Consider the following 16710-nt stretch of genomic DNA (forward strand, 5'->3'; position numbering starts at 1 on the left):
GTTCTTATCCTTCTTTTGAGGTTCCCAGTGCCTCCACTGAGCTCCTGCCACCCCCTGGTTGCTGAGCTGGAGTTCCATGTGTGGGCTCCTGGGGTACTGTTTGATTTAGTGCCATAAACACACACCTCAGCTCTCATCACCTGGGATCCTGCCTTGTGGTGATGAAGAACTGCAGGGAAGGAAGCACAAGACAACAAACAAAAAAGGCAGTTGATGCAGCAAGCAAGGTCACAATTGGATCCACAGACTAAGGAGAGGCCTGGCAACCACATCAGGGACATGCTGAAGACCCCGAGTGGACTTGCTGTCAGCACTTGGCAGGCAACATTTGCCACTGACACACAAACCTGCTGGCACTTCTGGCAGCAGCTGGTGATCCTTCAGAGCAGGAAAGCGAAGCTTATTTGAGCAGCTATGATTGAAATGGAAATGTGCTGCCACGAAGCCTGCAGCTCCGAGCTCTGCCGTCCCAGCCTAGCCCCAGCTAGCCCTCCCTTCCCGGCCTCTGGAGGAGCTACACGTCTACATACACTGCCTGCAGGACCATCCACTCTCTGGTCATGCACCTCTGATCATCTGCCACGATCTAAGCAGCCCTCTTCCTCCTCCTCATCCCTCCCCTGAGCTCCTTGCAAAGGCTGAGCAGCAAGCACAACAAGCACCGGGCTGACTCAGATCCAGACAGCTGATAAAAGGAATCTGCAGAGATGTTTATTACTTAGCAGATTGGCATTTAGCTTATCAAGTCCCTATCTGGCTCAACTTTTATGCTTTATGCTCCTCATTTACTTTCAAGAAAAGCCTGGGCTGGGGCTTCCCAAGGAGCCTGGCCCTGCCTCCAGGGCAGCAGCCTACAAAGCTCTGTTCGCAGGCTAACACCCCAGGGCCAGCCTTACTTGCTTGTTCTTCGGGAAGCTGTCTCAAAGAACTTTGTCCTGGAGGCCACCCTGCAAAGAGAAGGAGAGAGGTCACTCCAGTGATCCTGCAAGGCAATTTAGAATCATACAGCTGTCAGGGTTGGAAGGGACCTCAAGGACTGTCTAGTTCCAACCCTCTGGCCATGGGCAGGGACACCTCACACTAGAGCAGGTTTGCTAATTTGCTGATTAGATCTCCCCTGCACCAGGGAAAAGAGCATCAGCAGACACTGAAGAGGATCACCTCCTCATGATGCCTTCCCTGCTGAAGCAGCAGCCAAGCTCCTGCTGCTGCCAGCTCTGCTCCCCTCTGCCTGCAGACAGCCCTGACCACACAGCCTGTGCTCCCTTTTGGCCAGCCCATTTCTTTCCAGGCTTGTGCTCATAATCCTGCATGCTGGTTCCTGAACCTGCATCCATCCCTTCTTATGGCCCTCAGCTTTGATGTGCTTTGCATGTAGCTTCTAGCTGTCTTCAAAGACAGGCAGATTCTAACAAAGGATTCAGGAAAGCAAAAGCAAGGCCTGACCCTGCCCTGAGGGTGTGGAGCTGAACCTCAGCAGCACCATTGGTGAACCTAGCAGTGATCAGGCAGGGCTTGGATCAGCTGCACAGCATGGCACAGACCATGCCACAGACCACAACCAGTCCTGGCTGCTGGGCATCTGAGGCCCCCAGGGTTTTAGTCACCACTGAAGGCAGCAGGGGTTTGTCTCTTTAAAACCTGAAAGGGATCTGATAATGAAGCTGAACACAGCCCAGTTTCCTTAAGAGAGATCCAAGCTGGATCTTGTGCTTCCCCTGGAAGTGCCTCATTTGAGAGGCTTGCTCAGAGCCAGGCAGGGAGGGGCTCTCCAGATTCACTGACAACAGAAACAACAGAGAAGGTGACAGGGCAAAGCTCAGCCCCAGGGCAGTGCTGGAGAAGCTTCAGAGCTTTGTTCTTCCAGCCTTGCCTCTTAGGAGGAGAGGCTCAGAGCCCTGGGGCTCTTTAGCCTGGAAAACAGAAGAATGAGAGGGGATCTCATGAATGCATGCAACATCGAGAGGATGGAGGTCATGAGGATGGGGCTGGGCTCTTCTCAGTGGTGGCCAGCAACAGGACAAAGGGCAACAGGTACAAGCTAGAACACAGGAGGTTTCACTTGAACTTAAGGAGAAACTTCTTTGCTGTGAGGGTGCTGGAGCCCCAGAGCAGGCTGCCCAGAGAGGCTGTGGAGTCTCCTCCCCTGCAGAGGTTTCAAACCTGCCTGGATGCATTCATGAGCAACCTGATCTAGGTGACCCTGCTTGAGTAGTGGGGTTGGACTAGATGGCCTCCAGAGGTCCCTTCCAACCCCTCCCTTAGCCCTTGGAATGTGCTGCCCAGGGAGGTGGTGGAGTCACCATCCCTGGAGGTGTTCAAGAGGGGACTGGACGTGGCACTTGGTGCCATGGTTCAGTTAGTCAGGAGGTGTTGGGTGACAGGTTGGACTTGATGATCTTAGAGGTCTTTTCCAACCTTATTGATTCTATGATTCTATGTCCACGTTCCCCTTCTGAGCTGTGCCCACTGCACAGCTTTCCAGCATGCCATTCAAAGCCAGGCTTGCTGAAGGGGGTGACTCCAGCCACTGTAGGCCCCCAGCACTGGACACCAATGTGGTATTTCTCCCCCTCATCTCACCTAAGAGCCCATGGGTGACACCAGCTCCTGCTCCTACCACCTGGGCTGACCCCATGGTCCTGCACACCCCTCAAGCCCACGGGCATCAGCAGCCCCCGTGGTCGGGCTGCCCACCTGGGTAGCCCCTGCCAGCTGAGCACTGCGAGCTTACACAGATGAAGGTGTCTCCTCTGCTGTTCCTGCTATCAGATCTGGCTTCTGCTCCAGCCTGGGAGGGATGGAGGTCCTGCATGGTGGGTCTGGAGGTCTCACAGGGGGCCGTGTTATCACGGGCTTGTCCCCGTGGGACCGTGGCTTCGGGACGCCGTCACACTCACCTGCAAGGTTGAAGGTGAAAGCACTGAGCAGGGAGCTTTGGCAGAGGGCTGGATGGATATCAAGAGACATTTGAGGAGACAGGGGGCTTAGTTCCCCTCATCTGCTCCAACATCCCCTCTCTGACAGCAGCCAATACCCAGAGTTCAGAGAGACTCTGAGGAAAAGGCAGCTCCCAGACTGCTTGTCCCAGCACAGCCCTCCTGGCACCAGGCAGAGGGGCTGACGCTGGACCCTGTGATGACAAACTTGATGGAGGTGCTGGTTGCAGAGGTGATGTTGCCTGGGAACCAGTTTTTTTTCTACACAGCCAGTGCAGTGCTGCCCACCAGAAGGAGGAGGAGCAGCACAAACAGGGGATCCCTGCAGCCTGGGGTTGCTGCTTCACCAAACATTTTCCTTCACCAGTGGCACTCTGCTCTGCTCACAGGGGTTCCTGTCCCTGCTGCCTTTGCTCCCCAAGGTCCAGCCAACCTCCTTACTCACTGACCCCTTGGAGACTTTCAAGGGTTGAGTATGGAATAAGTGTCAGACTTTACCTGACACCTCTGGTGGCCCCACACCTTCCCTCAGTCCCTCTCCTTCAGAGGGCTCAGGACCATCTGAAGGGCTGGGTTCCTGCCCTCCCAGTTCCAAGGTTTCCACTGCTAGAGTCCTGCTTCTCATTAGAAGTCAGAGATGCTTTCTTGTTTTCTAACATAACTAGCTGCTGCAACTACTCAACCAAGGCTTTGTTAGTGAACCTTACCATACCCTGGCATGCATCTCAAACACCCCAGCCCTGCCTCTCCTCTCCTCCAGGCTAGCACTTGTAAATCCTGCTCCTAAATGCTCTCCTTGGTAAAGCTCCACGACCTGAACCGCTCAATACAAGGATTTCTAATTCTTCAGCCTCTTCTTCCTCATGGAGCTTCCAAAAGGACCCCCAAACTGTGAGCATCAGAAGCTCAATCCACTGCTCCTCCAGCAGTGACTGGCAAGTATCAGTACAGATGTAAGAGGACTTCCTTACTGCTTCAGTGCTCTCCTCCCTCCCCGCCCAAGGAGCCAGAGGCAGGGGCGGTTTTACGAGCTGTGGCTCCAGGACAGGCTGTCAGCACACCACGTCTGATAATGCAAGCCCATAAACCATGGAAGCACTGAGTGCAGCTGAGGTATAAATCAACCTTAAAAGCCATCTCCCTCTTCTGAAAGCAGATTTCCACCTACCATTTACGGTACCAATTCCCATTAAGCCAGCAGTGTCCGTCAGACGGCTCCGAGGCCTGCCTGGCCCCACACCGGCTCCCCGCTGCCCACGGGGACTCCTGTGTCAGCGGTTCAGCCTGGGCTTCATTCCCTCAGTGCAGGGCTGTGGGGCTGCAGCTGAAAGGCACCCACAAGCTGGCAGATTGCAGAAAGGAAGATGACAGCTCTGGGCCCCTCAGTTTAAGAAGGACACCGAGACTCCTGAAGGTGTCCAGAGAAGGGCAACGAGGCTGGGGAGGGATCTGGAGCACAGCCCTGTGAGGAGAGGCTGAGGGAGCTGGGGTTGCTTAGCCTGGAGAAGAGGAGGCTCAGGGGAGACCTTCTTGTTGCCTATAACTACCTGAAGGGAGGTTGTAGCCAGGTGGGGGTTGGTCTCTTCTCCCAGGCAACCAGCACCAGAACAAGAGGACACAGTCTCAAGCTGTGCCAGGGGAGGTTTAAGCTGGAGGTGAGGAGAAAGTTCTTCACTGAGCGAGTTGTTTGTCATTGGGATGTGCTGCCCAGGGAGGTGGTGGAGTCACCATCCCTGGAGGTGTTCAAGAGGGGACTGGACGTGGCACTTGGTGCCATGGTTTAGTAGTCATGAGGTTTTGGGTGACAGGTTGGAGTTGATGATCTTTGAAGTCTTTTCCAACCTTATTGATTCTATGATTCTATGACTTTTATTGCAGCCACTGTTCTGAGTGCTTTATGAGACTCAGCACCAAGTGCCCTCCCCAACCAGAGCAAGGCAAAATGTTCTGGAGCCAGCTCTTGTCACAGAGGACAGCATCTACAGACACAAAGATCCACAAACCCCCACCTGCATTCCACCCCTGAAATGGGCAATGCCAGCTCAGACCTGGCCCCAAGTGAGCTGTTTCTACTGGTGATAGCTTTCTGTACACAGCTTAAGAGATTAGAAACAATAATCATGATTTATATTTAACACCAACTGATCAACAGCTGAAAGAAGTGTTCCCAGGCCTGCCTTGGTGAGCCAGGAGCTGAGTCACAGGGGCCTTGCAGAGGAAACCAGCAGACATCAAAACGGGAAACTGACTGTTGCCATTTCCCCCATCTCTGCTGAGGAGAGCCTTGGCCATCCAGAGCGCTGCTGGCTGGTTAGAGTGGGTACAGATTGCTGGGGGTTGAATGGCTCTTTATACTGCTGCTCAAAGCTGGATTTTATCAGTCCACCCAGCTAGGCTGAGCTCAGAACAAGCTGAGCCTTGGCTACTGCATGGAAATCCTGCTTCATCTGACACTGGTGGCATCTGCCAGCTAGGCACTGGCACCAGCACCAGTACCAGGCCCTGCAAGCTGCTCTGCAAGCAGTAGCAACCCCAGTAAGCCACAGACCAAAGGCAGTCTTACAATTTGCTGTCTGAAATAAACTGGGACAAGCCCAGAGGCCAAGGCTGGATCAAACCTCCAAGCTGTTCTGGTCTCCCAAACCCCTCCTGCTGAGCTACTTCAAGAGGACCCAAGGTGAGAAGCCCACCACCCACCTCCAGTCATCCCAGCACACGATGCACAGTGGGGAGGGCTGGTCAGGCACCTCCAGATCTCCCTGGGAGCACACCTTTTGCCTCAGCTTGTCTGGGAGCCCCGGGCACACACTCACCCTCTCTGCCGTAGATCCCTGGCCTGGGAGCTGGCCTCCTGGCCTGCAGCGTGGCGGTCCTCAGCGCAGGGCTGGCCAGCACCCCGTTGGCAGCCTTGATGGGCGGCTTCACCCCTGCGTCCTGCAGCCTGGCCGCCAGCTTGCCCAGCTCCGCCTCTGCCCGCGGCTCCGGCCGGCCCTCTGCGGGCGCTCGTCCCGGCTCGTCCCCGCCCGGCCGGGGCGCGGGCAGGCGGCTGCGCTGCAGCGGCTTGGGCACCTCCGTGCCAGCGCTGCTGCCGCCGCTGCTGCTGCCGTTGGGCGTCTGGCCCTGCCGGTCTGCTGCGGGGCCAAAGGGGCAGAGAGACTTCGGGTTACAACCACAGAACCACAGACTGCTTTGGGTGGAAGGGACCTTCTATCTAGTCTGGATGTCCCTCTTTTAGTTCAAACCATCACCCCCTGTGCTGGCACAACAGGACCTGTGCTGTCTCCACCTTTCTTACAAGCCCCTTTAAGTCTCCTCAGAGCCTTCTCTTTTCCAGCCTGAACAATCCCAACTCTCTCAGCCTGTCCTCACAGGTTCCAGACCTCAAATCATTTCTGAGGCCTCCTCTGGACCAGCTCAGGACCCTGCTTAGGAAGCAGCACAGTGCTGTGGGAGTCTCTGCCCGTGGCAGTGCAGACCTCCATGCAGCTCCTGCCATACTGAGGGACAAGGACACTTGCAGCAGGGGATCAAGAGATTCTCAGCCCAAGCAGAACACAAACAGCAAGTGGCTCACACAGGTGCTGAGGAATAAATGAAACAAGGCTGAGAACCACAGGATGTACTCCTGGGTTTCTTTGCAGTTCCCAAGACTCTTGCTCACAGCAGCTGTGCACCGTGCTTCACAAACCACCAGCCTCATCCTTCTCACTGTGGAATCTGACTGCCCCCTTGCAGCTTCTGCTCCCCATTTGGGGAACCATTTAAATGCGAGGCCACCTCTCCCCCCATGAGCAGCCTCGTGAACTCAAACAGCAACCTGAGTTGATCGTGTTTGGCTGGTGCCAGGAAGTACACTTGGCAGCATTAAGCCAAAAACATTAGCAGAGCTCTGAGAGCTTTAACAGAGAAAAAGACTTTGTGTTTCTTTGGTGATGATGTGATCTAGGGCACTGCTTGCAAGGACACAGCAAACTGGGTGGAGGCAGAAACCTGGCTTTGAATCAATGTGCCCTTTGATGTGACAATTTCCTTCCAGTGGAGTGAAATCAAGAGCAGGCTTGTACCTGGTCTAGAAAACCCTGTCACTGGGTCCTGAAAAAGTGCTGCAGAGCTCTGGTGTGAAATTGCAGGGTCTGCAGGGCTGGACCAGCTACTGTCAGGGTCTGGTGGAACAAAGCTCCAGCAGCAGGCAGCCACTCCCAGCCTGGACCCGTTCTCACTGCCCCACCAACTCTGCTCCCCAGTTGCATTTCCATCACTTTGTGTTCCTGCCTCTGAAGCTGCAAAGCCTCTCCACTGCTCTTCTCATGCACAAGAACCAGTCTCAGTTTAGCTAAGGGAGAAGACTGCAAGCAACAGAAGGAAAGAAATGCCCATGGAGCTGGAGTTGTGAGGTGACACAGCCTATCTGTGAGGAGCTTCTCTGGCTTTCCTTTCTCACTGACCAACAGACCCCTCCCTGTCTGCTGGGCTCCTCACCTGGGAAGTGCAGTCCTGCTCCTGTTATCCTCTCTGCTCCTAGAAAGGTGTTAAGAGAAACAGGAGAGGGGAGAGGCAGGTAAGGTATCAGGGAACAGCCAGACTGACCTGCACTTTCTTCCACAGAAGCTCCAAAGAAGACAGGTCTCTCCCTCAGTGGACGTTTGGAAATGGTGATGGGTTTGTGCCGCCGGGCAGTCACCCTGGGAGGGGGCACTGGAGGTGCAGTGGTGTCCTCTGGAGGCCCAGAATAGATCTGTAAAGGCAGACACGTTTAGATGACCCTCCTGGCCCATCAAGCTGAATGACAGCCTCAGAGGTTCACCTCATTAACTGGCTGTCATCGAAAGGCAGCTCACAGCAGATGGAGTCAGGAGGCTGAGTCAGTCCAGGAGCACAGACCCAGCTCCTGCTGCCTCTGCCATTGGCTGCCCTGCTGCTCCCCTGCTCTCCAGCAGAAGCTGTCTGCAGCCCAAGTCACCTCTGACTGACCCAGGAGGGCTGAAAAGCTTTGGCAGCTCCATGCTGCTCCAACCAGCCACAGCCCATGGGAACCTGGCAGGGTCCTCATCTGCCCTGCCAACCTCCAGCTCCTCCAGCCCCCCTGGAGAGGTGAGAACCAGCCACTCTCAGGGGTCAGCAGCACCCAGGGAAGCCCTGGGGCTAGAGAGGAGCTGGAGCAGGGCTCATGCTTTAGTGGTGTCTCCAGTGACACATCCTGCCCTGGGCCCTCCTGCCCTGTACCTCACACAGCCACCACAGCAGCAGCTGCAGTGCCAACCTCATTAATGCAGCCAAATCACCAGCACAGACAAAAAGTGTAGCAGCAAACACTCCTGGAGCAGAAGCCAAGAACAGCTTCTGAGAAGCAGCAAATTCTCCACAGCACTGAGGTGATACAATCTATGGCAAGCACCATGGAGCTGGTTTAGATTTAAGGCTGGAAAACCCTTCAGCTCCTGGCTTACAATGGAGTGTGTGGCACTGGGCAACTCTCTTGGATGAAATACTGGCATGGAAACAATGCTTCCAAGGAGTTGTATCCCCTTTTCCTCACTGCTCATATGGCACCTATTTGCTTGGATTTGAGTTAGAGGTTCTTGTTGATGTCAGTGGAGTGGGTTTGGTTTTTTTCTCTCCAAGAGCTGAAAAAAACAGAACTGAGCTTCTGGGCAGGCTCCTGAGTATCTGAAACACCACACTGAGGATGAAAACCAACTGCTCTTTGTGCTTTCTTCACCACCCTCCCATGGATATTAATGAGATTTATAGCCAGCTTTTAAAAGGGGGTCACTCCAGACGGAGTGGCATAGGCTGCTGTGACCCAAGACCGAGCTGCCCACACTGGGACAACACAAAGCTGGTCCCTTCCTGAGTGTTGACAGCAAAAGGCTGAAGCCCAGAGGGCAAGAGCTGGTGCCAAGCCCACCAAAGGCCAGGGCAGCTGCTCCCCCAGAGCACCCTTTGTTAGGGAAGAACAATATTGTTGTGTCACACAGGGAAACAAATTTGCAATGATTTAACTCAAGCCCAAAGCATATTCATCCTTCTGCCAGCCACAGAGCAGCTCTAGGAGGTCAAACAAGTGTTTTTCTAGGAGAAAAAAACACTTCCCCACTTTAAACTTCTTGAAACTTCTTGGAATGAAGCTGGAGGTGGGGAGGAGGTTCTTCCCCATGAGAGTGGTGAAGCCCTGGAATGGGTTGTGCAGGGAGGTGGTTGGGGCACCGTCCCTGGAGGTGCTTAAGACCACGCTGGATGAGGCTGTGGCCAGGCTGATGTGGTGTGGGGTGTCCCTGCCCATGGCAGGGGGGTTGGAACTAGCTGATCCTTGTGGTCCCTTCCAACCCTGACTGATACTATGATACTACTATGATCCCAAAAAGCAGGCAGCATGTGCCAGGGTCAGGGTGGCACTGGCAGCCAGGCTCCCCACACCTCCCTTATCTGGGCAGCACAGGGGTGAGGTTGGACCTGAGCTGCTCCCAGCTTTGTCTGCCCAGGCTTCCCCTGTAAAACCATGCAGTGGAACTTGGCCCTCACTCTGCCTTGGCCTGCCCTGCTCTGCAACCAGACAGGAGGAACAGGTGAGGGCCCATGAGAGCTCCAAACCCGAGTCTGGTCACTTCAGCTGCTCTTCTGTCCCAGTTCTGTGGCACTATGTGGCTGATGATGCTTAATGCCAACAGAGGCTCTGCCCTCTGCAGGGGTGGAGCATTTTCTCCACTCCAGAATGCAGGGTCCTACATGTTCCCCCCCCCTGGATTCAGATGACTTTGCTGTGACATGAACAGCCCATGACTTAGCAGCAGCAGCTCCTGTGCTATTGAAACAGCAAAGGACTACTACCTGCAGCAAGGCAAGATCTGGAAACACCAAACCTCCTTCCTACACACTGACAAGGATCCAAGATGGTTTTGGAAAGACAAAGAAGTGTTAAGTTCCCCACAGATGCTTATACAGGGACCATGGAATGCTGTCCTCACCAGATGCTTTTCCACATCTGCAAACCATGCTAACCCCCACCACAAGCTGCTCTTCTGGAAGATGTGGGAGCAGCCTCTGCTTTGCTTCTGCCTCCTAAATGAAAACCTAAGTTAAACAACCCCAATGTACAACAATATTGACAGACCCTCATATACTGAGGGCTTGTAGAGTGAAGAAGATGTTTCCAGAGCAAGCAACTCATTTAATTTAACTGAAATATATGCTCTGGCAACAGTAATTATCCACCAGGACTTCAGGAATAAGCTACTTTGTCCTTAGGGCCTTCATATTGCACCATACAAACCACATCCCTCTCCTCCTGCAGGCTCATTTAAAGTGTTTGCTCATGTGTGAGCTGAAGGCTCTTTAAACTCTGGCACTGAACTTAGCAGCTCAATCTAATAAATGTGACTAACTAAACCTTATTGCTGAAGAAATTAAAAGCAAGCAGAGAGATGTCTGGCTTAATGAAAGTTGTCATTCCAGCTCTGGGAGGTGGCAGTGCAAACGGTGTGCTGACAGCAGCCCGCACCGTGGGCTGAACGGCAGGGGAGGACAGAGGCTCACTTCTGGAGCGAGTTGTGTGAGGCTCCCAGCACACAAACAAGTCTCTGTTTTGCTGCAGGAGCTTATTAAAAGCCTTTGCAGAGACCTACAAAGAAACTGGCTTGTCATTTTCATGTGGGTACTCAAAGGACTCTCTCAACTCTTTCATCCTCTTTCGCTGGTTTCTGCCCTCGACACTACAGCCAACTCCTCCACTGCCCATCTGGTCCCTGTTTGGCTGCTCTGGCACCACATTCACTTGTGCAAGAGCCCTGCTCTTCCAGCTTCAGCCTCCTCTTCCTCACACCAGAAAGGTGCTGCACTTCTGCTTGTGTGTGGTGTTGGATGATAGGCTGGACACGATGATCTTGAAGGTCTCTTCCAACCTGGTTTAGTCTATTCTATTCATTCTATTTCTTCTCTATTCCATTCCATTCCATTCCATTCCATTCCATTCCATTCCATTCCATTCCATTCCATTCCATTCCATTCCATTCTAATATTTGTGTGCTGCCCTGTCTGCTGGGGGCACTGCCCCATCCTCTGTACAGCAAGAGATGCCCTGCAAGACTTTCCCCTCCTCTAAGACATGAGAGATTGCTTGGACACTGTCCTGTCAAGCAGTGAGAAGGACTGAACTCACTCCTCTGAACCTTGTGCTGCTACAAGGAGAGCAAGCTGACCTCTGTGCTGATCTGACTGCAAAGGCTGCTCAAGTGTTTGATTATGAACAGAGAGCTGGATCATCCTCCAGCCACCCTGAGCCATGGCATCAGAGAGCACGAGAAGGAAGTGCTGCCACAGGAGACAAAATGCCACATCACCAAAAGCTGCTCTCCACAAATTAAACTTTGGCATCCAAGAGAGCAGACCGAGCCAGGCTGTGTGTTTAGGCAGCGCACTCAAACAAAAACACTCAGCAGAGGTCCCGTGCAAGGCAAAAGCTGCTGGAGCCCTGTGGAGAGCCCTGCCCCTCAGGGAGGTCCTCTCCCCAGCCCTACCCACTCCATCTCTGCACCTGCAGCTGAACAGCTGAATGATTGTCATCAGCCTTTCCATAGTGGCCTGCTCTGGGCTGTCTTCCCCTGTATTAATAGCTGTACAGTGCTTCACCTTGCTTTGTGCCCACTGGAACCAGTTACGCTCCGGTCTAGCTCCTGCCTATAGCAAAGAGAAGTGCAAAGCCCTGTCATGTCCAGAATTGTCTAGAACAGAGTGTCCAGATTTGCCTAGAATAGTTGTTTTTTCTTTCCAATAGATGCCTCTTATTCAAAAAGAAAACCAGCCCCCCCTAGATGCAGGCTTTCCCTCAGAACTGGAATCATGCAACCATTCTCCGACCCAACCCACTCCGTGATTATGTGATTCTACCACTGTTAATGGCTCTTTTGAGTCTTAATTTAGCTGAAGCCTAGCTTGAAGGCAACAGTGAGGAAGGTACCTGCTACACCTTTTGCTTCCTCCTGAAGCATTTCAGAGCAGTACAATACACAAAACAATCACAGCCTCTAAGGAGGCTTGGGGAAGAAGGAGCCAGCACTCCGCAGTGTTACCACAGCAACAGTCTGCATGAACGCGATGGAGCGGCCAGGAGTTGTGTGAAGGCTCCCGGGGCTGCTACCCATCCATACCTTCCCAAAGTGCTCAATGAGGATCTCCACTACTATGTTTTGGAACTTGATGTTCATCATGGCAGCCACGGTGTCCTCCTGTGATCGCATGAGGGTGGGTCCAAATATCACCCCCATGTTGGACGGCGACATCAGATTCTCTCGGCTGTGCTCACAAACGCTGCAGAGGGGAAGGAAAGAAGGAAGGAAGGAAGGAAGAGGGTTTGGTGTCTTCCAAACAGCTCTTACCCCAAGCAGTAAAGGGATAGAGTAAGAAGCAGTCTTCATTCTGTCTCAGCAGGATTTGTTTCCCAAGCCTACCAGGATAAAACATGTCTCTGGCTATGACACACGTGCTTGGCTAAGGGAACTGGTTGGGAGAGCAGCATGCCAGCAGCAGTTTCATTTGATCCCTTCCCAGCTCCTCTCTTAACCCTGAAATCATGTCATCTGCACAGCACACACACACAAAAGGCAGCACTTCAATCACAAGATCCTATTCACCCAGAGCTGAATTCTGGCTTTATTTTTTCCCTCCTTCTGAAGGAGGAGGACTGGCTGTGGGGGGCCTTCAGTAAGTCTCTACACAGCACCACTGCTTTCACAGCATGGAGCTCTGGCTGTCCAACAGCCTTCAAGCTCTGGAGGAATGTGCAAGCCTTAGAGTAGCACTCATGGCTGATTGAAATCTTAACTGCCTAGGTGGGTGCTGCCTACTTCCAGGAGTGGACCAGAGGAGAGACACCCTGAAGCTGACACATAATGAATCCTGGGTATGCCCTGCAACTGGTGTTAAAGGGGTGTCTGTCAGCAGGAAGGGGAGAGGGAATAGACTTCAAGAGTAAACACTTGAAGGAATAAACAGTGATCACAAGTGCAGTGTTAGTTCTACTGGACTGTGCACCAGACATGCTCAGCTCTGCCAATTACACAGGAAGGCTTCTAAACCTTCCCCCCACCATCTGCAGGCAGGATCACCCAGCCAGAGCTCCTTGCTCCACAGAGTGGCCATTGCACCAAGGATGAGCACTTGCTCTCAAGCACTAAGGGCTGGCAATTGCACATCAGCCCAGCTTACTTCTGAAACAGGCCAGTTTTGGAAACAACTTCTCTAAAGGTCCAAAGTGAGCCCTGCCATACCAAAGCCGTTGCTTCTGCAGGCCTTGGTCCTTCAGCACCTGCACATGAATCACTCCCTGCCTTTTGAGCTTCAGCACGGCCCACCACAAGCCTCTCTCCCTGCTGCACCTCTGCTCCTACCTGGGGTGAGGAGGGCAGAGCTTCCACACGGAGCCTTCACGTGTGCTGTGACAGGGTGGCAGTGCAGTGCTGGTGCCATTACCAACTATCAGACTTTTTCAGTGGTGGAAGCACTCCCTCACTGCTGGAAGCAATGCTGCTCAGTGCCACCAAGCATCCAGCAGAGAGTGACACACTCCAGCCTCTGTGCTGCTCACGACATTGAACCCATAGAGCTGGAGACAAATCCAAGGCATGCTTCACGTTCAGCCCACGGGCACAGGCCCTACAGCCATTCCCAGACCCCACCCCTGGAGTCCTTTTCAAGTGGAGGGACAGGTCACAACTGACAGCTCCATGCAATCCCATTTTTGAATTATCCTCTGCTGGGGCTGCTCAGCAAGGGGCCCGAAGCTGGCAATTAGAGAAGCATCACTCAGTGCAGCAGGTAGCAGGGATAATCACACCATTTGTGCAGTCTAGATGTAAATCCTGAGGGGGATGGTGGTGGATAGCATTCTGCAAACCTGCCATCAAGCTGATTCCATTATTCCCCTTACTTTGGCTTGAGAGACAAACGCCTGCTTACTTGACAAGGTGCTGCACGAGAAGCTCCAACATCTCTCTGTTCTTCTCAGGGAGTTTATAGACCAGTGTGTGAATGGCTCCCAGCCTGTAGTCCAGGTTCTCAGACTCTGGAGAAATGTAACACAAAGAAAAGTCTGTGCCCACCACTTTCACAAAGTCAGTACCATGAGAGACAGATAAAGGCAAAGAAAATCTGTGGGAGCTGTTCCTGCTGCAGGCCAGGGCTGGCTGAACCCAGCGACGTGAGGCAGAAGGGAAGTGAGGTTGCACAGCGACAGGGTAGTCATTGTGAGAAACAAAATGAAGTGGCAAGAGGGAGAAATGAAGCTTGAAGGGAGCTCAGGGTTGCACACTGCCTCTAGGCATGGCCAGGTACTGCCCTGCACAGCAGCACAGCTGGGGAGCACAGGGCTGGCCTCGCTGCCGGGTGTCCCATCAGCCCAGAGAGCTGTGGCCCTAAACAACGTGCTAACGAGTCTTGCAGGGGAAAACAAATGGAGTCCCTGACCCACAGAGGTCACCCTGAGAGGCATAAATAATCAAGAAACAATAAGATACTCGGTGTGAAAAGAATAGGGTGGGATCTTGGTAGCTGGGAAGCTCAATGGCCCAAGTTCCTGAGGAAAGGTAGGGAAGGGATGATGGTTTTGCACATACCCAGGCACCACTCAGTGGACCACTTCTGAGACTAATAAATCTTGGGGCTTGGGCACAGTCAGTAGCTGGTGGAAAGTTTTCCTTTCCAAAGACAGAACAAATGTTATTAATTCCCTGCAAACCCACAGTGAGGAGAGGCAGGAGCTCTCCTTCCCCACCCTGACTCCAGGAGGCTGTGAAGGATGCTTTCATCCAGAGTGCTTCAGGGTGTGCCACACGTTTCCAAATGCCAGAGCTCTCACGCTGAGGGAGATAACCAACTCACTCCATCCCTCTGGTCCCCATCTCAGCATGCAGGCTCTCAGCATGCTCAGAGGATGCAGCCAGTCCAGATCACTGTGGTTTATTTCAAATGGCTGCTACAAAAGGACAGCCAAGGACTGGCTGGTTTAGCACACCCATGGTACTTGGCTATCTCTGCTAATGCTGCCTGTGGCTCGGGTCCAAGGGCTGCAGCAGAAAAATGCCTTTTTGTGTACTGGTGGACACTTTGTAGCCAACATCCCAGGACAAATCTCACAGCCCCAAGAGGAGCACCTATCTATCTGTGCAGCACCAGCACATCCCATTCCCTCACAGGTTTGCAAATAAAAACAGCATGAAGAAAGTATTTGTCTGGGACACTTGTGCTGCTTGCAGGTATGTTGGCATCCTCTGGCTCTCCAGGCCTTTTGAAAGCATGAAACCCTGTAGGAGGAGAGCACTGCAACAGCAAAAGCAAGAACCAGCACCCTTGCACAATGAAGCACTCAGAAGAGCTGGGGGACTCCTCCTTCTGCAGGGGGAAGCAGCTGGACACCCAACGTTGGGTTGGCAGGGCTCTGCCAAGCGATTCTGATGCACACTGATTGGAAGGGCAGGGCAGCAGGAGGACTTACTGGCAGCCTGGACCAACTCTTTGTGGAGCTTGTAGGTCATGACAGGTTCAGACAGGTTCCTGCAATAACCAGAAAGAAAGCTCAGCTCTGGCAGGGCAGCCTGACCCGCTTGGGACTGATGTCAAAGCCCTCCAGCACCTCCACTTCCCACTGGCATCTCCCTCCCAGCCGGTATTACTTCAACAGCTTTCCCAGTAGGATGCAAGGTTTCTACACCAGGCACGTTCCTCCTTTGCCTGTGCAGGGCAGGGGTGACCTGCAGTGCTACCTGAGATAAAACTTCAGGGAGCTGGTAATTGTCTTGATGTCCCAGTCGCCGCTTTGGAGGTCCACGTCCCCTGGGCACTTCGGATCTGGAGGGAAGAACAACACAGCTTCAGAAAACCAGAGACAACCAAGGTTCAGTTTGAGGCTGTTTGATAAAGAGGCTCTCAAGACAAATGGAGCTCCAGCAGCACAGGAAGCAGCTGCTGATTCTCCCAGCTGGGTAAAGCAGAGCAGCACCAAGGTCAGTGTGCTGCGGTGCCACAGGGACAGAGGAGAAGCGGAAGGTCACATCTAAGCAGCGGTGGAGAGTTAGTCAGGGCAGGCTCTCCATGCTTTGCTTTTGCCCAGCACAGCCAAGAAACATGGCAGAAATTCCACATTCCTGCAGGTTCAAGACAAGCTTTCTGATACACAAAGTAAACTGAGTGTCCAAGCTCTGATCCTCCCTCACAGTGACTCCCGGAAGGCTGTGCTGCAAACATTGCCTCTTGCTGCACAGAGAGGAGGGGAGGAGGAGGAGGAGGAGGCACAGCAGTGTGGAGGTAGACCTTGCTCCTGCCTACCCTCACCCAACCACCACATCATTTCTGTGGTACAGTGAAGCAGGGGACATTGTTGGAGGATGTGTGTGTGTGTGGGTGTGGGTGTGGGTGTGTGTGTGGGGGTGTGGGGGTGTGTGTGTGTGAAGCTGGACTAAAGAAATGTAGCTCCATGATTTGTTTTAAGAAAGAAACAGGACTAGAGGGAAAAAAAAAATACTGATTCAAACCCTCTCTCTCCCCACTGCAGTTCTGGATGAAGCTCTTCTGCAGCAGTTCTCTCTGTGTGGTTGCCCTTTTCCTCATGAGTTTGTGCACAGTGGGGTGGCAAGTGGTCAACCAGAGCAGTGAGTATAAAGAAAATGAGATGCCACTGACTGGTGCAGAGGAGAAAACCACAGAGCTGCTCACAGGGAGGGTGAGAAGAAGCAATAAAAACTTGGTCTAAGCAATTAGTCATCAGGGAAGCATAACTGGAGAG

At 53.1% G+C, this 16710-nt stretch overlaps 1 protein-coding gene across 4 annotated transcripts in view; it reads right to left on the bottom strand.

Moving 5' to 3' along the window:
- Positions 1 to 16710, bottom strand: part of OPHN1 (oligophrenin 1) — an 81932-nt gene that overhangs the window by 2958 nt on the left and 62264 nt on the right. For 2 of the 4 annotated variants that reach the window (XM_068157592.1, XM_068157595.1), the window contains exons 15-22: positions 15692 to 15776; positions 15424 to 15482; positions 13890 to 13995; positions 12083 to 12242; positions 7527 to 7674; positions 5753 to 6070; positions 2735 to 2900; positions 897 to 947 (exon numbers count right to left, since the gene is read on the bottom strand). In XM_068157592.1, coding sequence (XP_068013693.1) covers positions 897 to 947; positions 2735 to 2900; positions 5753 to 6070; positions 7527 to 7674; positions 12083 to 12242; positions 13890 to 13995; positions 15424 to 15482; positions 15692 to 15776 — 1093 coding nt within the window. Of the gene's footprint in view, positions 1 to 125; positions 170 to 896; positions 948 to 2734; positions 2901 to 5752; positions 6071 to 7526; positions 7675 to 12082; positions 12243 to 13889; positions 13996 to 15423; positions 15483 to 15691; positions 15777 to 16710 lie in introns of all 4 variants that reach the window. The other 2 variants (XM_068157594.1, XM_068157593.1) reach the window with 2 other exon arrangements.

The sequence above is a fragment of the Melanerpes formicivorus genome, unplaced genomic scaffold, assembly GCF_026170545.1.
Source record: "Melanerpes formicivorus ecotype bairdi unplaced genomic scaffold, bMelFor1.0.p_v2 SCAF_37, whole genome shotgun sequence".
NCBI lineage: Eukaryota > Metazoa > Chordata > Aves > Piciformes > Picidae > Melanerpes > Melanerpes formicivorus.